We start from the raw sequence: 21,969 nt of genomic DNA, 5'->3' as shown, positions 1-21,969 counted from the left end.
GATGTTTTCATGTGTCAAACACAACTATGCAAAAAAACATTTTGGTATGAATCAACATTCGCATACAGAAGATATAAGCATTTAAAGAAAACAGTTTAAAAAGTCTAGAATTTTTATGATATTAGCTACACTACACAAGGAATAATATGGATTTTTTTCCAGAAAACTTTCAGCACTTTTAATGACCTGTATCTATGTATGTTTTCAAAAACTTCCCAGAACCTTAAATTTTTCCCCCCAGATTCACCAACTTTCAAGGATTTCAAAGACACGCGGGAATCCTGTAAATGGCACTAAAAGTGGTTTACTGTCTTGTAATCATATTTAGGAAAGGAAATATAGAGCCTGGACCGCTGGACGCTTTATTTGTATGTAACTCTGTTTAATGGCATCTTGTAGCACGAGTGTTTAGTGACTGCTTAATAATTAATACTAATCGGTGATACCCGTATGGCAGTGAATGTGTTGGATCGCACCTGCTTTAGTAGCTGACTGAATAATGGCACGCTGTGAAAGGTAATGAACGGCACTGAGCCGTGAATCTACTGCTGATTTTACAGGCTTTGGTCTTTCCTTTACTGCGGGATCTCAGCACTATACTCACTTCACCTAATGAAATAAAAGACAGATTTTATGACGATGTTAAACAGACAGACAGCGGGGATTTCAATATTAAGATTAATACGAGCCGGTGATAAGTGGTCATTAAGGGTTAAGGAGGCTATTTAAGTGTTCAGGGCTTCATGACACTCAATAAGATTTTCCTTGTTCTTTTTAAGTTAAAGATAAGAGGTTAAAAGCGTCCCTTTGTCTGAAATCGTGTACTGTGACAGTGCATACACTGATTTAGTTGAGGTACTTATTTATCGACAGAGTGGGTAAATTCATACTACAGACACCATGTTTGCTTTGTCATGAGACCTTTATGTTCAATGATATAAGAGAACGGACATGAAAGTAATTTACTCGGGTACACAATGAATACATTGTTTTTACACATATATCACTTCAACTTCAAAAGAGATGCCCTAGCAATTTTCTGGTATTTTTAATAAAATTCTCAGAACACAAGTGGGCGATTATAACGAAATGCAGACTTAAAAGGTGTCCAGCATCAGATTTTTTTAAAAAGCCCTTGAAGCCAATTTTTTTGCACATTAAGGTTAGGTCTGAACTTACATAACCATTATTTTTAGAGGATTTAAAAAATATTTTTACTATAGAATTATTTACATTTTTAAGATTATCATTATCAAAATTATCATTACCGCAACATGATATAACATTAAATATATGCATTTACAAAGTCATGTTTCGGAACTAAAAAGTTAAATTTCAATTTAAATCTGGAGAGAAAAATAAGAACTGCTTAACTGGTAGCCATCTTGAGTGTCACAGTCAATTATGTCCCTTACAACTATGTTTTTTTTTTTTTTTGAAAATGTTAGTTCCTTGAGGGCTTAAACAATGATTAAAAATTGTTGCGGAGGATGAGAATTTTTTTATTGGACACATTTATATTCCTTATTATTGTCCCTACATTTACCAATGATCACCAAATACCACATGTTTCTTTACTGTAAATGTTTACCCTTACGAAAAAGAAGTTTATTCAAGTGTGCTATAAGTATACTTCTTTTAAACTTAAAATAAGAAATTATACTTTCAGTTTACTTTTTATGTACTTCTCTAAAATGTACTTAAATTGTACTAAAGTATACTTAACCTATACTGACCGAAATGTCTAAGTATATTCGGCCTATACTTGTTTACTGACATATACTTAAAAATATAAAGTAAAAATGTACCAACGAAAGCTACATCAAGAAAGCTGCATAAAGCCATATGAATAGCCCTGGGGATCCATTATGTTCCTTTAGAAACAGTATATTTAAAGTAAATTTTGAAAGTATATGTAGTGTACAAATGTATATTATCTTTATAGAGAATCTTTAGTGTTAGTAAACTGGTACAGTAGGTTATTAATTTTGTGCTGCATGTATACTTGCAAGTATTCTTTTACTATACTTTTAGTAAACTAGTAGTTTACTACTCAACTTTACTTTAAGTGAACTTAACATCACACTATATATATATATATATATTGCACTTAAAGTACAATACAATGTTCCTGTGTATTAATTTTTATACTTGACATATACCTTTTAATTGTACCTTCAATTTGAAGCTAAATCTTTCGTATGCTATCAGTGAGCTAATCAAACAAAATAATAAATAAAAAATTATAAATATATATTATATACTCACTTTCAACATTTGATATGTTATCTATATTCTATTGTGAATAAAATATAAGTTTATGAGATTTGTAAATTATTCCATTCCTTTTTTACTCACAATTTCTACAGTGTCCCAACTTTTTCTGATTTGAGGTTGTATATATATCTATATATATGGCTGAATCCCCTGAATATTAACTTTCGTTCTGGACTCCATTTCCCATAATCCCGCATACCTGGACTGATTACTCTGCCACCTGAAACTCATTGTAAAAGCCTATATAAACTCTCTGGAAACATTCAGTCAGTGCAATGTCTTGATTTGTACGGCTGTCATTGCTGAGCGGTCTGCCTGCCTGCATATCTATCTGTATTTATTGATCTTTATCTGTTTTACCCGGTTTATGAGTATGTTTGTTGCCTGCCCTGACCCTTTTGCATGTTTCGTGACTACGAGATTTGTCTGCCCTACATTGCTGTGTTTTTGCTGTTCTTTGACCTTGCCTGTTGGAATATGAGTGTGTTTAATAAAAACCTGCAGATGGATCCTCAGTGTCAAAGTGCTTTGTTACACAAGCAGTATACAATAAGAAACCTACTAGTTTACTAAGGGTACACTAACAGAACACTTGCATGTACACTTTCAGTATATGACTAGTAAACTACTAGTTAACTAAAAGTATATTAAAAGAACATTTGGAAGTATACCTGCAGCACAAAATTAGTAACCTACTAGTTTACTAAGAGTACACTTACAGAACATTTGCATGTACACTTGAAGTATAAGTCTAGAAAACTACTAGTATACTCATAAGTTCACTTGCAGTACAAATGAAGAACTAATTGTGCACTAGTTGTACACTTAAAGTTAACTACTCTTACACTTATAGTACTTAGAAGTATACTTTTATATACTAAAAGTGGGCCAATTTAGTCCCAAGCGGTATTCAAGCAGTACACTTACAAGTATACTACTAGAACATAAATGTTAGTACACTTACTACATAAAGTATACTTAAAACTATACTCCAACATTACTTAAGTATACTTAATAAAATGAACTTGCAGTATACTACTTTTTCGTAAGAGTATAGTATAACATGCACTAAAGCTTTTTATTTTTTAGATTTTTTAATTATAAATATTTCCATGTCAAAGAACCCAAATCCAGTCATGGAAACGTTGTGGTAATGAAAACTTTCCCCTTAAATGTGGAAAACCAACAAAATTGGTTTGTATGATGTCATTTGAAATCATGTGCAAAATAGTACGTGAAGAGATGTTCCTAACTGTATGCTTCTTATTTTGATATTCTTACTTTGCATTTACTTTTTTTATCAAAAGTCTAATTTTGTGAGAATCACCCATATGTTAGTGCACTGGAGAATGAATTTATCTATACGATGTAAGTCATTAAAAATCTTAATCTTAAAGAAGAAAAGCAGACATTGAGAAATTATTTAAATGGTTCAGATGCAAAAAGTGTGTCTGATGTTTTTTGTACATTATTATTTTTTATCAGGCTCTTATGCTTATGTGCAGTAATATCACTTTAATGGCAATTAAAACATTATTACTCAGTAACTGAAATACCTTATTTTCACAAATGCAACTTAAGTAATTTTATTGGCATTTAACAGATTTGACTGCCTTTCGCTGCAAAACCCTCTAAGTGCATACAAGACTTTTCAGCAAAAAATTCACTTCCTTGGACAAGAGACACTAAACAGTTGCAAAATCACTAAAGATGCAACTAGAAATGTTGCAAATGATGAAAAGCATAATGTAAAAATTATGAAACTGAACTAAAAATTAGGGGGAGCTGATCCATGTCACTGCCAGATTCAGGTTGCATTCAGGTCCAAGGACGCACAAGAGATCGCAGTTTGAATTTGATCCACTGTCGTTTCACATTCATCTTCCGTTCACTTTGTGGACTTTGCTTAAAAATCAAAGTGGCTTTTAATGGATTCTGCCAACAAACTTTTGTTGAAAAGCTCGGATTTGGAGGGTATATATTTTATAAATGTATAAAACATGTCGAAAGCATTCAATTTATATAATTTTAAAATAGGTGGCACTCAGCGGCTTTTGCATCTGAGCTCTTCAATTCTTTATTATTATGGATAAAGCGTTGTGAGCGGAGCAATATGTTATAGGAGAAGGTGACTTCAAACTGTCGTTTCACACCACCATGGCCCAAAATCCAGTGACTGAAGAGTCTAAGCTCTTTGGGCTGGGTTCCCAGGCACAGATTAAGTTGAAAGTCTGACTAAAAGCGGCATTTAAAGGAACAATCAGCTTTGACAGTTTGATCTTACTCAGTACTCAGAACTCTGGAAACCACTCGAAGAAAAATGCACGTAATTCAAAAAGCTTGAGAAACCCTGAATTACCAACTAATGCAAGGTTTCTTGAGCTTTTATGGACAAAGGACCTTTTTCATAACCCTAAATAACAATCCTGGTTAAAGCACTGTTAATGACACATGAATCAAGCTGCCCACATTCTCCATTAACTTCCTAAAATCTCAACAAAAGGTTTGGATATACTTTTGTGACAAACCCTTCATTTATTACACTTTATATACTGGCATGTGGTTTTATATGTAATTTTTCTTCATGAATTAGATTTTTTAAATTGAGTCCTTGATTACTTGAAACTGCAGTTTGAGAAGCTAATGTTTCTGCAAATAAAGCAGAATTAAACATTGAAATAAAATTTAAACTAATCATAAAAAAGATCATCCATCCATCATAATAAGCCGGAGCTGACAGCTATCTGACTGGTATGTAATTGTCTATGTTGAAACATATGGATGCATGTGTGTGTTAGTGTGTGTCGGTGTGACAATCATTTTCTTTTGCTACATTCAGTTACAGGCAACACATTTGCAGCATCTGTTAAAAAAACATTGACTCTGGGTATCACACACACAAACACTAAACAGAGATTTCTCTCATGCTGGCTGTGAGGCAAAACTAGACCGTTTTCAGAAAAATTGTGCGCTTTGGGATTTGGACATAGGACAAAATGTATCTAGGTTTTGTACAGTGTAATAAAGCTTAAAAAGAAGATGAATAAAAATATGTTATGTTAATCAGATATATAATCAGATATATATATAAATAGACAGACAGACAGACAGAAAAGACAGATGATAGGTAAGTAGACAAATAAACAGATAGATGGACAGATAAAAAGATGGACAGATAGATAGATAAAAAGACAGACAGACCACACAGGCAGATAGACATAGAGACATAGTCAGACAGACAGACAGATAGATAGATAAATAGATAGATAGATAGATAGATAGATAGATAGATAGATAGATAGATAGATAGATAGATAGATAGATAGATAGATAGATAGACATACAGAAAGACAGACTGAAAGACAGACTGACCACACAGGCAAATAGACATAGAGACAGACAGATAGACAGACAGACAGATAGAAAGATAGACATACAGAAAGAAAGACAGACCTGCATAGAGACATAGTTAGACAAACGGGCAGGCAGACAGACAAACAGATAGCCAGAAAGACAGATGATAGGTAGGTAGACAAACAAACAGATAGATTGACAGACAGACAGGTAAAATGACAGACAGACCACACAGGCAGATAGAATTAGAGACATAGTTAGACAGACAGACAGGCAGACCAAACAGATGATGGGTAGGTAGACAAACAAACAAACAAACAAAAAGATAGACAGACATATAAAAGATACAGACAGATAGATAAAAGATAGACAGACAGACATACATACATACAGACTGACCACACAGGCATAAAGAAATAGAGACGTAGTTAGACAGACAGACAGATAAATAGACATACAGAAGGAGACATACAGACTAACCACACAGGCAGACAGACATAGACGCATAGATAGGCAGACAGACAGACAGATAGAAAGATAGACATACAGAAAAATAGACAGACATAGAGACATAGAGACAGACAGACAGACAGACAGACAGACAGACAGACAGACAGACAGACAGTCTGACCAGACAGGCAGATAGACACAGAGACAGACAGATAGACAGACAAACAAACAGATAAAAGATAGACATACAGAAAGACAGACAGACATAAAAACATAGACAGACGGGCAGGCAGGCAGGCAGACAGACAGACAGACAGACAGACACAAAGATAGACAGACAGATAGATAAAAAGACAGACAGACCACACAGGCAGACAGAAAAAGAGACATAGTTAGACAGACAGAGAGACAGACAGACCAAACAGACAAACAGATGATAGGTAGGTAGACAAAGAAACTATCAAAAAGATAGACAGACAGACAGATAAAAGATAGACAGACAGATAGATAAAAAGATAGACAGACATACATACAGACTGAACACACAGGCAGATAGACATAGAGACATAGATAAACAGACAGACAGACAGACAGACAGACAGATAGAAAGATAGACATACATACTGACCACACAGGCAGACAGACATAGAGACATAGATAGACAGACAGACAGACAGACAGACAGATAGAAAGATAGACAATTAGAAAGACAGACACACATACAGATAGACAGACAGACGGACAGATAGCCAGAAAGACAGATGATAGGTAGGTAGACAAATAAACAGATAGATAGACAGATAAAAAGATGGACAGATAGACAGATAAAAAGACAGACAGACCACACAGGCAGACAGACAAGGAGACATAGTTAGACAGACAGACAGACAGAGTAAACAGACAAACAGATGATAGGTAGGTAGACAAAGAAACAAACAAAAAGATAGACAGAGAGATAAAAGATAGACTGACAGATAGATAAAAAGATAGACAGACATTTATACATACATACAGACTGAACACACAGGCATTTAGACATAGAGACATAGATAGACAGACAGACAGACAGATAGAAAGATAGATAGACAGACAGATGATAGGTAGGTAGACAAATAAACAGATAGATAGACAGATAAAAAGATGGACAGATAAATAGATAAAAAGACAGACAGACCACACAGGCAGATAGACATAGAGACATACAGTAGTCAGACAGACAGACAGACAGATAGATAGATAGATAGATAGATAGAAAGATAGACATACAGAAAGGCAGACTGACCACACAGGCAAATAGACAATTAGAAAGACAGACACACATACAGATAGACAGACATAGAGACAGATAGATAGACAGACAGACAAAAAGATAGACATACAGAAAGACAAATATACAGACAGACAGACATACTGATCACACAGGCAAATAGACAGAGACAGATAGAAAGATAGACATACATACTGACCACACAGGCAGACAGACATAGAGACATAGATAGACAGACAGACAGAAAGACAGATAGAAAGAAAGACAATTAGAAAGACAGACACACATAAAGATAGACAGACATAGAGACATATAGATAGACAGACAGACAGACAGACAGAAATATAGACATACGGAAAGACAAATAGACAGACAGACAGACATACTGATCACACTGGGAAATAGACAGAGACAGACAGATAGACAGAAAAACAGATAGAAAAATAGACATACAGAAAGAAAGACAGACAGACAGACAGACAGACTGACCACACAGGCATAGACATAGAGACAGATAGATAGACAGACAGACAGTCTGTGGTAACTGTGGTATAAGCGGAATAATTAACTCCGGTCCTTTGAATTATTTGAAAATTATACCACGGGTCTGTTGAATGCTTGATTCTGATTGGCTGAGAAATGTTCATGGGTGTTGATTATTTTTCTTTAAACCGCACACCTAACTTGTCAAATGTCTTAAAAATAGGCACCAGAACATTGTTTGTTGTAACCGTGGTATAAGCCGAATAATTGACTCTGGTCCTATTTAAAAAATAATGCACACTCCGCTTTGTGTCGTGCCGCATTATTTTCTTATAATTCAATGGCCCGTCGTCCATTATTCCTTACATAAAGCTTCAGTGCAGACAGTTTGAAGTACCTGCAGCAGCAGAGATGATGGCTGAAACTAAAAGAAGAGAACTAAAATATCAGAAAACAAGAAAAGAAATGAATAAAAACACAAGGTTGCTGCACATAACTGTCTGTCTCAGCATAACCCCAGGGCATTGTGGGTAAAGTTACCGCTCTATTGACTTTACAGGCTGTTACATGTAATAAGTGAACCTGTGACAAATAGCAGACATCATTCATTGACACAACCGATGCACGGACCACAACCACACATGGACGGAGAGAGAGGCAGAGCTGTGAACCAGGTCGAGATCTAGCAACACACTGCTGGATACAATTCAACTCATAAGTACACAGCCATTGCCACATGTTAATGTTTTATGTTCTGATAATAAGGATTTGTTTTAAATCTTTTTGGAAAGGTTCTCAAATGACCTTATATTTCTCTAGACAAACGTCATTGTTTTAAAGTATTCTTTGCATGAGTTGTTAAAGAGACCTTGGACTGATCTTCATATAAATATCATCAGAATACACAAGCACTGATCTAGAATTAGTTTTAATGATTAGGATCAGTGCACACTTACAGTATTCCTGGAGTTCTCCGTGTATCCACAGCTGGATTGTGTATTGATCAATATTGATTTCCATAACGTCCAGCAGAGCGAGTGCGAGAGACGAACTGATAATACATTGAATTTATGATCTGCGTACGGCTGCGATTTATTTTGCGTAAAATGACCTTCAGCGCTCCGAGACAGTCTGTGTGCATGCTGAAATCAAATAAATGACTGGGATCCAGAAAAATGGCTGCAGATGAGACGTGATGGGGTTTAACATCACTATGTATCATCGCGGCTTTGCCACCAGAAACACATACTTTCCATGTCGACCTAGAGTTAAAGTCCGTGTAAAATCATTTCAGAAAATTGTTTCTTAACACATTATAAATGTTAGACATGTACTGCTGAAACACATTACAAACACTGTGAACTATGTAATTGTAGAGTTGTACCGAAACTGAAAATTTGGCTCCCCTTGTGATGTCAGAAAGGGATAATACCGCCCCTTAATCTGCACTATCCAACCACAGCACTGCCATTTAGTGCAGAGATCAGCTCATTTGCATTTTAAAGGACACACCCCAAAACGGCACATTTTTGCTCACACCTACAACGTGGCAATTTTAACATGTTATAATAAATTATATACATTATATGGCATATTGAGCTAAAATGTCACATATGCACTCTTGGGACACCAAAGATTTATTTGACATTTTAAAAAAGTCTTGAAAATGTCCCCTTTAATAAATTTTTTTACCTGTATTCGGACCAGAGATGTCCCAGTATCTGTGCTCTCAAGTAAACTGATGTTATAAAGGGTCTGGCTGAATATCGGCCTGTTGTCGTTTTCATTGATGAGGTCGATGAAGACTCGGGCGAAACCCACATGTTCAGAAAGAGATTCATTGGCATACAGCTGCAGAAGAGAGCAAACGTATCACTACAGACATCACAACATCCTACTTTATGTATCAACATTGCAACGGTGTACAGATTCATTCAGATAAATTAGAGAAGATGTTTGCAAACGAAAGGCATTATTTATTGGTTGAGGTAGCACCTGACTGAAAGAACCGCTTGTCTTTGCCTGCGAATGTGTTGTGTTTTTGTAATGTTGTACTAGATTGCAGTCATTTGTCAGTTCAGCTAGTAACTCCATCGCTGGAGGGATCGGCTTTAGTCAGTTAAACTAAATCAACCGTAAAAACACAGCCGAACCGCACAGAGACGACAGCACCGCTCAATCTGTACGTACAGTATTTACTATGTAATATTTCATTCGCTACATTCCAAATCTGTTTTTAATTTCCATACAAACAATAATCTGGCATGACGATCTATTCTCAGACTATTCTAAATGATCAAATAAAATGGGTACAGATCCATCGCACTTGGGAATTGAGAAAGATTTCTGAAATTCATGTCTCGTATAAAAATTCTCATAGTGAAGATAAAGAGACTCCCCGAATCCAAGGACAGATTTGAAAACCTGTCCCCTAAATATTCTGCAAAAAATGACTATTTGGTTTAATGAATAAATATAGATAATACATTTGCAGACAATCATATTTTTTACTTTATATAAAATGTCAGAAAAAAGCAGTATCCTTTAAAAAGGTCCTAATATGTACCATTAAGTTACAGATATGCATACATTTGGTACCAATATGTACTATTTAGGTACTAATACAATATGAACTCTTTAGTTGCAAATGTGTATATTTTTAAAGGGTAACACACCAGTAACAGCTAGTGACCATTTAAAAAAACATATGTCACTTTATGACATATAATAGTTGAAAACACAATTATTAATTTAAACGACAAATACAATCTAAATAAATTGGAAGCATATTTAAAATGACTTAATGCATTTATGCCTATTTAACCCTGTAAGACCCAAATATAGAAAGTTCTCTAATGCAAAAATCAATTGGTTTTCACATGCACTTGATTACGCACATCTCTTTCTACTTTTACACACTGATAAAATATTGCACGTAAAAAACATACATGCAACAAAAATATAGTTCCCTTCAAATTTACACATAAATACATTATGGCCTTTTGAGATCACACTGGAAAAAATAAGCAGGATTTGGCAAAGGACGAGTACATCTTAATCAGCTAATGTGTGTGTGTGTTTGCTGGACTTACAGAAAAACTGTAGCTCCTGATAGTTTCGTAGTCCAGAGGGACAGCCACACGTACACGAATGTCGGCTCTGCCCTGAACCGAGGTGGGAGAGATGGTGAAGTGCTCCGAGTTATTCCCTGTCAGGACCACCTGAAACATGCTGTTCACTCCCTGGAAAGACAAAACACATCAACCAAACTGAGAAATAGGGGCTGACACACATATCTGATTTATTTTTCTAATGCCACATCCTCACCAGAGCTTTAACCATCTGATCTGATCAGCTTTAATCATCGTTCTAAAAAAGTCTATAAAACACAGTGTCGAACCAAACAAACATTCATTGTGACAGATATTTTATCAAATTAATTTAAATAATTCTGCACCTTTCAAATGGCAAAGTAATAGAATGCTCAGCAGTAATTATATCTGTCTCAAAAACGTGTTGTTTTACATGTGGAGAGATCATGAGGAAGATGACGAGTAGTGCTTCATTACTGTCATCTCTCTTCTGTTAGAGACCGACGAAAGCCAACGAGGATATATGGAAAGCATGTAAACTCTTTCATGACTCATAATACACAGTGAAAACGCACACTTATTAAACAAAATGTGTGTGTGTACACGCATCTGAGCTGAAAGTTACAATGTTAGATCAAATTGCTGAGAGTTGCGAGCTGTCACAACAATTTATGTCGAGAAGAAATATGTGAAATACAGTTTAAACTGATCGCCAGACAAACACGGCCCACACATACACACCGACATAAGCACGTACACATACACACACAACAAAGCAATATTGTTGAGCATGGTGAGTAGAAAGTGTGATTGATTATTGTGTGTGTTTACTCGCTGCTTATCTCTACTAAGTCCACACTTATCTGTCGCTACAATCACTCCATCTCTTCTTGTCTCCCTCTCTCTTTCTATTTTTTGGCGTAATCTCTTTCTCTCACTCAGAAAAAAGAGGAGATGGGTTTAGGGTTTACACTTATCAGATCACACCACACACATGCATTAAAGGCCTGTACACTTACAAACCCTGTATACTTACTTTCTAGTGTCTATAATTTAACTCGAGGTGTTAAATTTGGTATATATAATATTCTTTCTTTTTTTTAAAGAGCGTCTGTTCTTTCATTTAATATATTTTATGTTTATTTAAAGAAGATAATTTTTCTGAAAGCCATTAAACTAAAACTGGGTTGCAACTAAAAAAAATATATAAATGTTAATGTAATAAGATGAATGTTGATTTATAAAATAAACACCTTGTGTCTTTGCTGCATCTTTGTTGGTTGGGAACTGCGCTCTGTTTCAGTCACACTGGATTCTGAGGAACTACTTTGTTTGGCGGAAGAGTAATATTTGTACTAATATAATTATAACTTATTTATGTTTTATTTTATGAAATCCTGCTAACGTTATGCATATGAAGTAACCATTTTATAAAAGCAATAAGCCCCGCAAAGCAGTGGGGTTACAGTGCATTTTATAACAGCTAAGGGGGTTTTAGGAAACAACGCCCCTTAGATGTTATAAAATGCACTGGTAACCCACTGCTTCTTGGGGCTTATTGCTTTATATAATTGTCCGAAAACAATTATTTCCAAGAGAATTTAAATAATATTAATACTAAATAATAAATACTGTTATGTATTACCAGAGTTGGGTATAACGCGGTAGTGTGTAACGCATTACTGTACTCTAATAAATTTTCCTAATAACGCAGTAATGTATCCCTTTACATTTTAAATTGATGTAATTTGATTACAGTTACCAATGACGATAATATTATGTTACTAGCGTTACAAATGAAGTGTTGAAAAATGAAGAAAAATGTATTTTAAAATGACGTTTTGCACAGCAACATCTGTTAACGAGTTTGCTTTAATCACTCATCGGAGAAGGACGCGCGCTATAATGTATGCAGAGTCTGGTGGTTGACCTTCAAGTGAAAAATACAGACAGTACATCTCCAAAACCTTTGAACTTCACAGTGGGCTTTCCACGATGACATCTGGTCTGCCAGAAGCGATTTTACATGTATGTTTCTAAATCACTAACAATGTACCAATGTTATTAACCATGAACTAACAATATGTGGACAGCATTAATTAATCATATGTTTATTTAAACAATTATCAAAACAACTTACATGAATATTAACATTCTTTAACTTGACAAAAAGCCCTCGCGATGACGTAATTAGGAGGGGCAAATCGCACCTCTGTAACTTAATGTACAGAAAAATATAGCTTTCAGCATTTAAATATGCATTGTATTTTAATCAATAATGTTTTCAAATGTTATCAGAAACATTTTCACATTAAGTTTTTTCTGTCTTTAATGTTCACAAACAGTATATATATATGGCATACACATACATCCTGACAATGTTGTATGAATTTAATACACTGTGCACAGACGCATTTAAAAGGAATAAAGTTTTAATTGTTAGGCAGGGTAAATCTAAAGTCTAGTTGCAGTTTTCATACTTCTGTAATATTTGTCAGTCAAAATTAAATTACCGAAAACAACTGAGTTTCACTTTGTTTTGTTTTTTAGGTTTGATTTTGTCAATGTAACTTAAAAGTAAAGTAATAAAAAAATTATACAAATTAATAAACATAAATTAAACATAAATTATTTTTTTAATTACTTAAAAAAGTAATTAGATTACGTATTGCATGTAGTAATCAGTAATGTAATCAAATAGCAATTAGTAATTTGTAGTGAATTACTTTTTTAGTAACTTACCTAACACTGTGTATTACTAATGTGTGTAGTTGATAAACATTGTGGAAAATATGCATATAACTAAAATATAACTAAACTAGATTTTTATTAGGGCTGCACGATAGCGAGGGAAAATTAGATAACTTTGTTGATAATGGTATATGATATGCAATACGATAATACTTTAAGGCTGTAAAATTTCAATTTAATGAGAATAAAATTAATTTGGAAAAAATGTGCATTTTTTACATTTTTACATAATTCCTGACAAAAACGTATTAAATGCATAGCATTAAATATATGTATAGCATTGACCTTTAAAGTATTAATATTATACAGTAACAGCAAACCATCACGATACACATTTGCTGTATTTTCAGTATTTCGATATATCTTTCAGCCCCGATTTGGTGGGCTGGCAAAGTTGGTAAAGCTGGCGGGTCAGCTGGATTTAGCTGGTCAGGCTGGAAGATTAAAAAGTGACCAAACACAGCTAGACCAGCTTGCTACACCAGCAAAACCAGCTAAAACCAGGCTGGGAGAAACCAGCTCACCAGCTTAAGCTGGTCTTAGCTAAATTTTCCAGTAGGGATATGTTTACATTTGTTATCAATATGTACCTCTGAGGTACTAATATGAACTCATTAGGTGTAAAGGTATACTTTTTGAAAGGGTACCACCCCAGTGACAGCTCTGGACCTTTTTTTGACCACTTTTTCTCATTGTTTTAAAAATATATATTTTCAGATCAAGTATAAACATATGATAATCCCAAAAGCTAAATAAAATTGAATATCTAATATTTTATATAATATTTTAAATTGTATATTAATAACTTACATTACCACAATATATATATATATATATATATATATATATATATATATATATATATATATATATATATATATATATATATACTATGTTTAATGAAGGACAGAAACAAACACAAACAATCACACACATACAGGCAAATTCCATTTGCGGACGAAGCCATTTGTGACCACAACGTAAGGAATTGATCCGGACAGAGAAAATAGTTTCAGAGTTCAATAAACATTTAACCGGAGGTGTTTCCAAACCGTGAAAATACAAGCAGGACGAACAAGAAAATAAAAGAGAGAGCTCGAACAATAACTGAAGTGCAATTTTTTTGTTTCACACTAAACAGACAAACACTCCGGGTTAATCTGTGATATTCACTTCTTTTATGTATCCCGTTTATGAAAATCTCTCCATCACGTTGATCCTCAGGCTGGACGCTGTAATCGAGGAGGTGACTGAAGAGCCAGAAGGCTCGCTGCGAGTTATCTGTCCGAATAAATAGATTAAAGGAGAGAAACAGAGGTATAAAGCTCAAACCCTCGAAGACAAACATAATCAAGAGACTCAAACATACTTTTCTAAATCACCCTGTTTTATGATGTGCAAAAGATCATAAACGCAATGCTACAAATGCAAATGTCATCATCATGAGACAACGAAGAAAATTTTTCTTAATAGATAAAAGTTTGTTGTTGTACGACTTGTGTAGCTGCTGGCTGATTGACACGATCATGAATCACGAGCTGAGCATTCTGATCTAAACTAAAGTGATCTTAACTTTAATGCTAATGAGAAGACGCAGACTGCAATTGCTGACATAATACTTCATTATCTCTTAATGATCATCAGTTTAAAAGCACACTGGATGAGATCTTGTAATGAGCATGTAAGTGATTTCATAGCTTTAAAGGTAATGTGTGTTATTTTTTTGATGTTAAAATACTTTCTTTATTCCCAGCTTTATTCGCAAAGTAACCATTTAGAGCTCAAGTATTCAAAAAAATATAAGCTTTGTTTGTTAGACGAACCAAAACCTAGCAATATTAGCTCAACCAATGCATATCCAGCACACATCTTTAGATCAGGACTGTTATGCTGAACAATGGTTGACGGGGGAGTGTTCAGGAGACAAAACATTCATTTAGACGCAAATGAGGACTGTTTGTCCCAACAATGGCAGACAGGAAGTGTTCAAAAAGTAATTTTGGTGACTCAAATAGAAAATGTTTTCTTGTCACAGACCATAGATTTTAAAACAGTATCATCTCAAACCCAAACGTAAACCAAAACTAACCAGACCACTTTTATTATCACCCAGCTCAAGATGATCTGCTTGTCATCTTCACTATGATGACAACAATAGACAACCTATCCGGCACACATCTTTATCCAAAATCCAAACAACTTACTGCCAAGCCACCCAAGAGATAAGCAAACGTCACGTTTGTGTTTTTAAAAGCCTCGAAACGCAAACCGAAGCGACACCAAGAACGACGCTCTCTAGATCGATGGAGGAATTACATCGGCGGTTAAAGTACCCGTCTTGTTTTTGTTTGGAGCGCTTAGAGAGCCATTGTGGCTGATGGGGGCTATTTAAAGAGCCATCCAATATGCAGGGATGTCAGCGCTCACTGGCTATAAGCGTAATTGCCCGTCCATTTGCTCGAACCACTACAGAGAAGATAAAAGCCGCCTGTCACACACACATCAGCAGGAAAGTTTAAAGATGAACCATGCAGAAAAACTTTGAAAACACATAGTAAGGAATTCGAGTATTTGTGAGTCTTATTAGTGTGTGGTGTTTGGACACATATATTGACATCTATGTCAATAAATGTAGTAGTATAATGAACTAAGGCTTACAGCACTGTGAATTGCACAATTTTAAGTTCAACTGAGTTAATAATTTTTTCAATTTTATTTAAAAATTCTTGCAAAGTTAGACTTATGAGGTGTCATGAAACATTTTGATAATAAAAGTAAATGCTATCAAAATAAGAAGCATACAGTTACAAACATCTCTTCATGTACTATTTTGCACATGATTTCAAATGACATCATACAAACCAATTTTGTTGTTTTTTCCACGTTTAAGGTGCAATTTTTCATTACCACAATGTGTCCATGACTGGATTTGGGTTCTTTGACATGGAAATATTTATAATTAAAAAATAAAAAGCTTCAGTGCATGTTATACTATAAACATTTACAGTAAAGAAACATGTGGTATTTGGTGATCATTGGTAAATGTAGAGACAATAATAAGGAATATAAATGTGTCCAAGACCAATTTTCTCATCCTCCGCAACAATTTTCAATCATTGTTTAAGCCCTCAAGGAACTAACATTAAAAAAAAAAAATTGTTGGAAGGGACATAATTGACTGTGACACTCAAGATGGCTACCAGGTAAGCAGTTCTTATTTTTTCTCTCCAGATAAAAGTTGAAATTTTGTTTTTTATAGTACCTAGACAACTTTGTAGTTCACATTATGAAACATTAGTTTGTAAATGCATATATTTAATGTAATATCATGTTGCAGTAATGACAATTTTTGATACCGATAATCTAAAAAATGTAAATAATTCTATTGGAAATATTTTTAAAATCCTCTAAAAATAATGGTTATAAGTTCAGTCCTTAAAGGGACAGTATGTAGGATTGTGGCCAAAACTGGTACTGCAATCACACAACTGGTGGCCAATACACAACATGACAACATTAACATCAGTTGAGGGCTGCAACTCCACTTTTTAAATGACAATATCCTGGCCAGACCACTGTTGTCAGTGAAATAAGTATTTGAAATGAAAATTATATCTTAATGTCTAGTGACATATCAGGGCCATTTTATGATGAATTGATATACATTTCTTACATACTGTTCCTTAAATCTTATATGTGCAAAAAAAAATTAAAGGGCTTTTTAAAAATTCTGATGCTGGACAATTTCTAAATCTGGATTTCGTGAGAATCACCCCTAAATGTGTTTAGTCTTATAATAGAATTGGCTATATATATATATATATATATATATATATATATATATATATATACATACATACATACATACATACATACATACATACATACATACATACATACATACATACATACATATATATATATATATATATATATATATATATATATATATATATATATATATACATATATACATACATACATACATATATACATACATATATATATATATATATACATACATATATATATATATATATATATATATATATATATATATATATATATATATATACATATACATATACATATATACATATACATATATACATATACATATATATATACATATATATATATATATATATATATATATATATACATATATATATATATACATATATATACATATATACATACATATATATATATATATATATATATATATATATATATATATATATATATATATATATATATATATATATATATATATATATATATATATATATATATATATATATATATATATATATATATATACATACATATATACATACATATATACATATATACATACATATATATATATATATATATATATATACATACATATATATATATATATATACATATATACATATACATATATACATATACATATATATATACATATATATATATATATATATATATATATATATACATATATGTATATATATATATATATATAAAGGATATAGAGATAGAGCCACTTATCCGTCAATCGTCAGGAACGCAGAATAAACACATCACTTTAACCTCAAAAGCCTCCTCAAACACATGAACACACGAGACTGAAGTGCTTATTAAACTCTGGAAGACTTTTGTTCATCTTGCATTGGGATCAAAGTCAAACCGCATTGTGATCACTGGTCTGCTATCTCAGATGTGTTAGCTCGCTGTCTCCAAGGCGCTGGTGGTAAAAGAGCAGCAAAAATGCTTGTAATATCTAACAGGTGCCATGTTGTGGTTCCCATCTGTCTTGAATTTTTGTCAATTTGATGTGCAGGAGTAAAAAAAGATTATTGAATGGCATCGTGAAGCACCTTTATTTTGTACTAGGAGACACTTATTAGAAACAATAAATCTAGACTGAGATGCAGTCTCATTTTGCTTTTAATTTCAATTTTTCAAATATATATAAATGAAAATGTAAATTGTTTGCTTTCCTGTAAATTATGGCATTGGAGTTGTATTGTCTTGGATGAGTTTCGGAAAAAAAATCCAAAGACCAATTTTGTCTATTAGTATGGATGGGGATCAGTATTTAATAGGGCTGTCAAAAAAAACACACAAAAAAAACAGCTGGGGCGCACCATATAACACGTCAGCCGTGTCGTACGTCATCCTGACTTTAGTCTTGCACATGCAAGCTATATTTAAGCTATTACGTAGCTATTATACACATTTTTCTCAGGACGTTCTTGTGACCCGGTGGCAACTTGTCCACAACCTGGAACTGGCTCACGACCAGGTGGTTTGAAACCTCTGGATTAAAAACTTGAAAAGTGTTTAGTTAAGGTAAATTTAGAACAGATACAAATGTGAGATTAATTTACGATTAATCACAAGTTAACTCATGACAATCATGTGATTAATCTAAATAAAATATTTTAATCTATTGACAGCCCTAGTATATAATGATGCTCCACTAATCTCTGAAGGGTAAAGTAAGGGTACTTTGATATAAAGAAGAGTAATATAATTTTGATATGCCAATCAAAAGTGACAGGGCAGTTAAAGTGTTTGAGGTAAAATCTTGTGGTCATACCTTCACACCTCGCAAAAAAACTCAATCTCCTTATTTTTTCATCCATATTCCTCTCCCCTTGCAAGACTCTTCCTACCAAATTCTTTTAAAAACGTACCCAACCATTCAAAGTTTAAATTACTTTAACATTTCCTACAATCCTAAAAATCTTTCAAATAGAAGCCGTATGCTTAAATGTTTGTAATATAATAATATTAATATATAAAATATTAAAGTTTAATCGCGATTAATCACATACAAAATAAAAGTTTGTGTTTGCATAATATATGTGTGAGTGTGTACTGTGTGTAATTATTATGTATAAATAAATACACACATTTAATAAATTGTTTATTTTTGTGTAATTTAAAAAAAATGTACATATAATATAATATATATGGAGTCCTGTAGTAAAACTGCAAGAGAAGTGAAGCCATTCCAGTTGACTTGAAAAATTGTTATTCACATACAGTACGAATTAGAAATGTGCTGACTGTAAAATGTGTCTCTCACCCAACGTAACGATCAAATGTTTTAAGTTGACAATGTCAAAAACTGCTTACAGATGTAAAAAAAAATTAACATGGAGTTATGAGAGGACACTGCTGACTGGAGTACTTTCAAAGGGTTGACTGACAGCGGCTAAGCAAGATTTTACAGGTGAGAAAGCTTGACACCTGACCAATGGACATTATTTCTTAAGACGGCGTGAGCCCGGCCAGAAGATCTTAACGGCAGAAAATGTCACGTTCACGGTGACCATACAGCGGCGTTTACAATCAGCTTCTTTTCCTCGGACGAATATTAAAAAAAGCAACACAGACACTTCTCTGTCTGAATAATCAATAGGTGTCAAGAATGAAATCATGTGTAAAGAAAAGCAATTCTTGCAAAACCTTTTTCAACAGAGGCTGAAGTGTGTACAGTTTCTCACCTCATCTTTGTCCTCCACCTGTATGTAGAGAGGCAGAGCGAAGCCGACCTGAGCGAGCTCTGTGATGAGGACGCGATATTCCGAGCTGTTAAATCTGGGCGGATTATCGTTTATATCGATCAGCAGGATGGTGAAGGTGGTCATGACTGTGGCAGATGAGGGCGTGCGGTCGTCATTCAGTTCTGTAGCCTATAGAGAAACAGAAAGAGCTATTTAATCCGATGTTTACAATGCCAGCATATTTTTAACCCACTGTGTCAATCTATAAAAAAGCCAGGCTCACAAAAGATGCACCTATGACATTTCTGCATAACGTACAATACTTTGCTCCAGGTACAGTACATATCGCTGCATCTTTCAATGGAATGTCCACTAAAGGCGTTTGGATGCTGGATTATCATTAAAAAAAAAATGAAACCCCAACCCTAACCCCAACGTCATATGGGCAAAAGCAAATCATACGATACAATTCGTACACATTTTTAGAGTTGGCTAATTCGTATTTGTACAAACTGAATCATACAAAAACATACGATTATCATAAAAAAAACCCACTCCTAACCCCAACGTCATATGGGCAAAAGCAAATCGTACAATACAATAGAATTTGTTCATATGTTACAAGTTGGCTAATTCGTATGAATTCATAAGAAGTGAATTGTATAAAACATACGATTATCATAAAAAACACCCCTAACTCCAACGTCATAGGGGCAAAAGCAAATCGTACGATACAACAGAATTCGTACATATTTTATGAGATGGCTAATACGTATTAATTTGTGCGAAGTGATTTGGATAAAAACTTACAATTATCATAAAAAACAACAAAACCCCACCACTAACCCCAATGCCATAAGGGCAAAAGCAAATCGTATGAAACAACAGAATTCGTACATTTTATGAGTTGGCTAATTCGTACAAAGTAAATTGTATAAAAACATACGATTGTCATAAAAACAAACAAAATTCCACCCCTAACCCCAACGTCATAGGGGCAAAAGCAAATCGTACGATACAACTGAATTCGTACATATTTTACGAGTTGGCTAATACGAATTAATTCGTACGAAGTGAATTGTATAAAAACATATGATTATCATAAAAACAAACAAAATTCCACCATTAACCCCAACGTCATAGGGGCAAAAGCAAATCGTACGATACAACAGAATTCGTATTAATTCATAAGAAGTGAATTGTATAAAACATAGGATTATCATAAAAAACACCCCTAACTCCAACGTCATAGGGGCAAAAGCAAATCGTACGATACAACAGAATTCGTACATATTTTATGAGATGGCTAATACGTATTAATTTGTGCGAAGTGATTTGGATAAAAACTTACAATTATCATAAAAAACAACAAAACCCCACCACTAACCCCAATGCCATATGGGCAAAAGCAAATCATATGATACAACAGAATTCGTACATTTTATGAGTTGGCTAATTCGTACAAAGTAAATTGTATAAAAACATACGATTGTCATAAAAACAAACAAAATTCCACCCCTAACCCCAACGTCATAGGGGCAAAAGCAAATCGTACGATACAACTGAATTCGTACATATTTTACGAGTTGGCTAATACGAATTAATTCGTACGAAGTGAATTGTATAAAAACATATGATTATCATAAAAACAAACAAAATTCCACCATTAACCCCAACGTCATAGGGGCAAAAGCAAATCGTACGATACAACAGAATTCGTATTAATTCATAAGAAGTGAATTGTATAAAACATAGGATTATCATAAAAAACACCCCTAACTCCAACGTC

General features: G+C 33.8%; 1 protein-coding gene across 1 annotated transcript in view; it reads right to left on the bottom strand.

The window, feature by feature from the left end:
- cdh23 (cadherin-related 23) overlaps positions 1 to 21,969 on the bottom strand; it is a 373,711-nt gene that overhangs the window by 167,582 nt on the left and 184,160 nt on the right. The window contains exons 11-13 of the mRNA XM_065296107.1: positions 20,181 to 20,369; positions 10,924 to 11,073; positions 9,524 to 9,682 (exon numbers count right to left, since the gene is read on the bottom strand). Of these exons, the coding sequence (XP_065152179.1) occupies positions 9,524 to 9,682; positions 10,924 to 11,073; positions 20,181 to 20,369 (498 nt within the window). The remainder of the gene's footprint in view (positions 1 to 9,523; positions 9,683 to 10,923; positions 11,074 to 20,180; positions 20,370 to 21,969) is intronic.

This window comes from Paramisgurnus dabryanus, chromosome 20, assembly GCF_030506205.2.
Source record: "Paramisgurnus dabryanus chromosome 20, PD_genome_1.1, whole genome shotgun sequence".
NCBI classification, from domain to species: domain Eukaryota; kingdom Metazoa; phylum Chordata; class Actinopteri; order Cypriniformes; family Cobitidae; genus Paramisgurnus; species Paramisgurnus dabryanus.
This window is presented reverse-complemented; position numbering and strand designations above follow the sequence as displayed.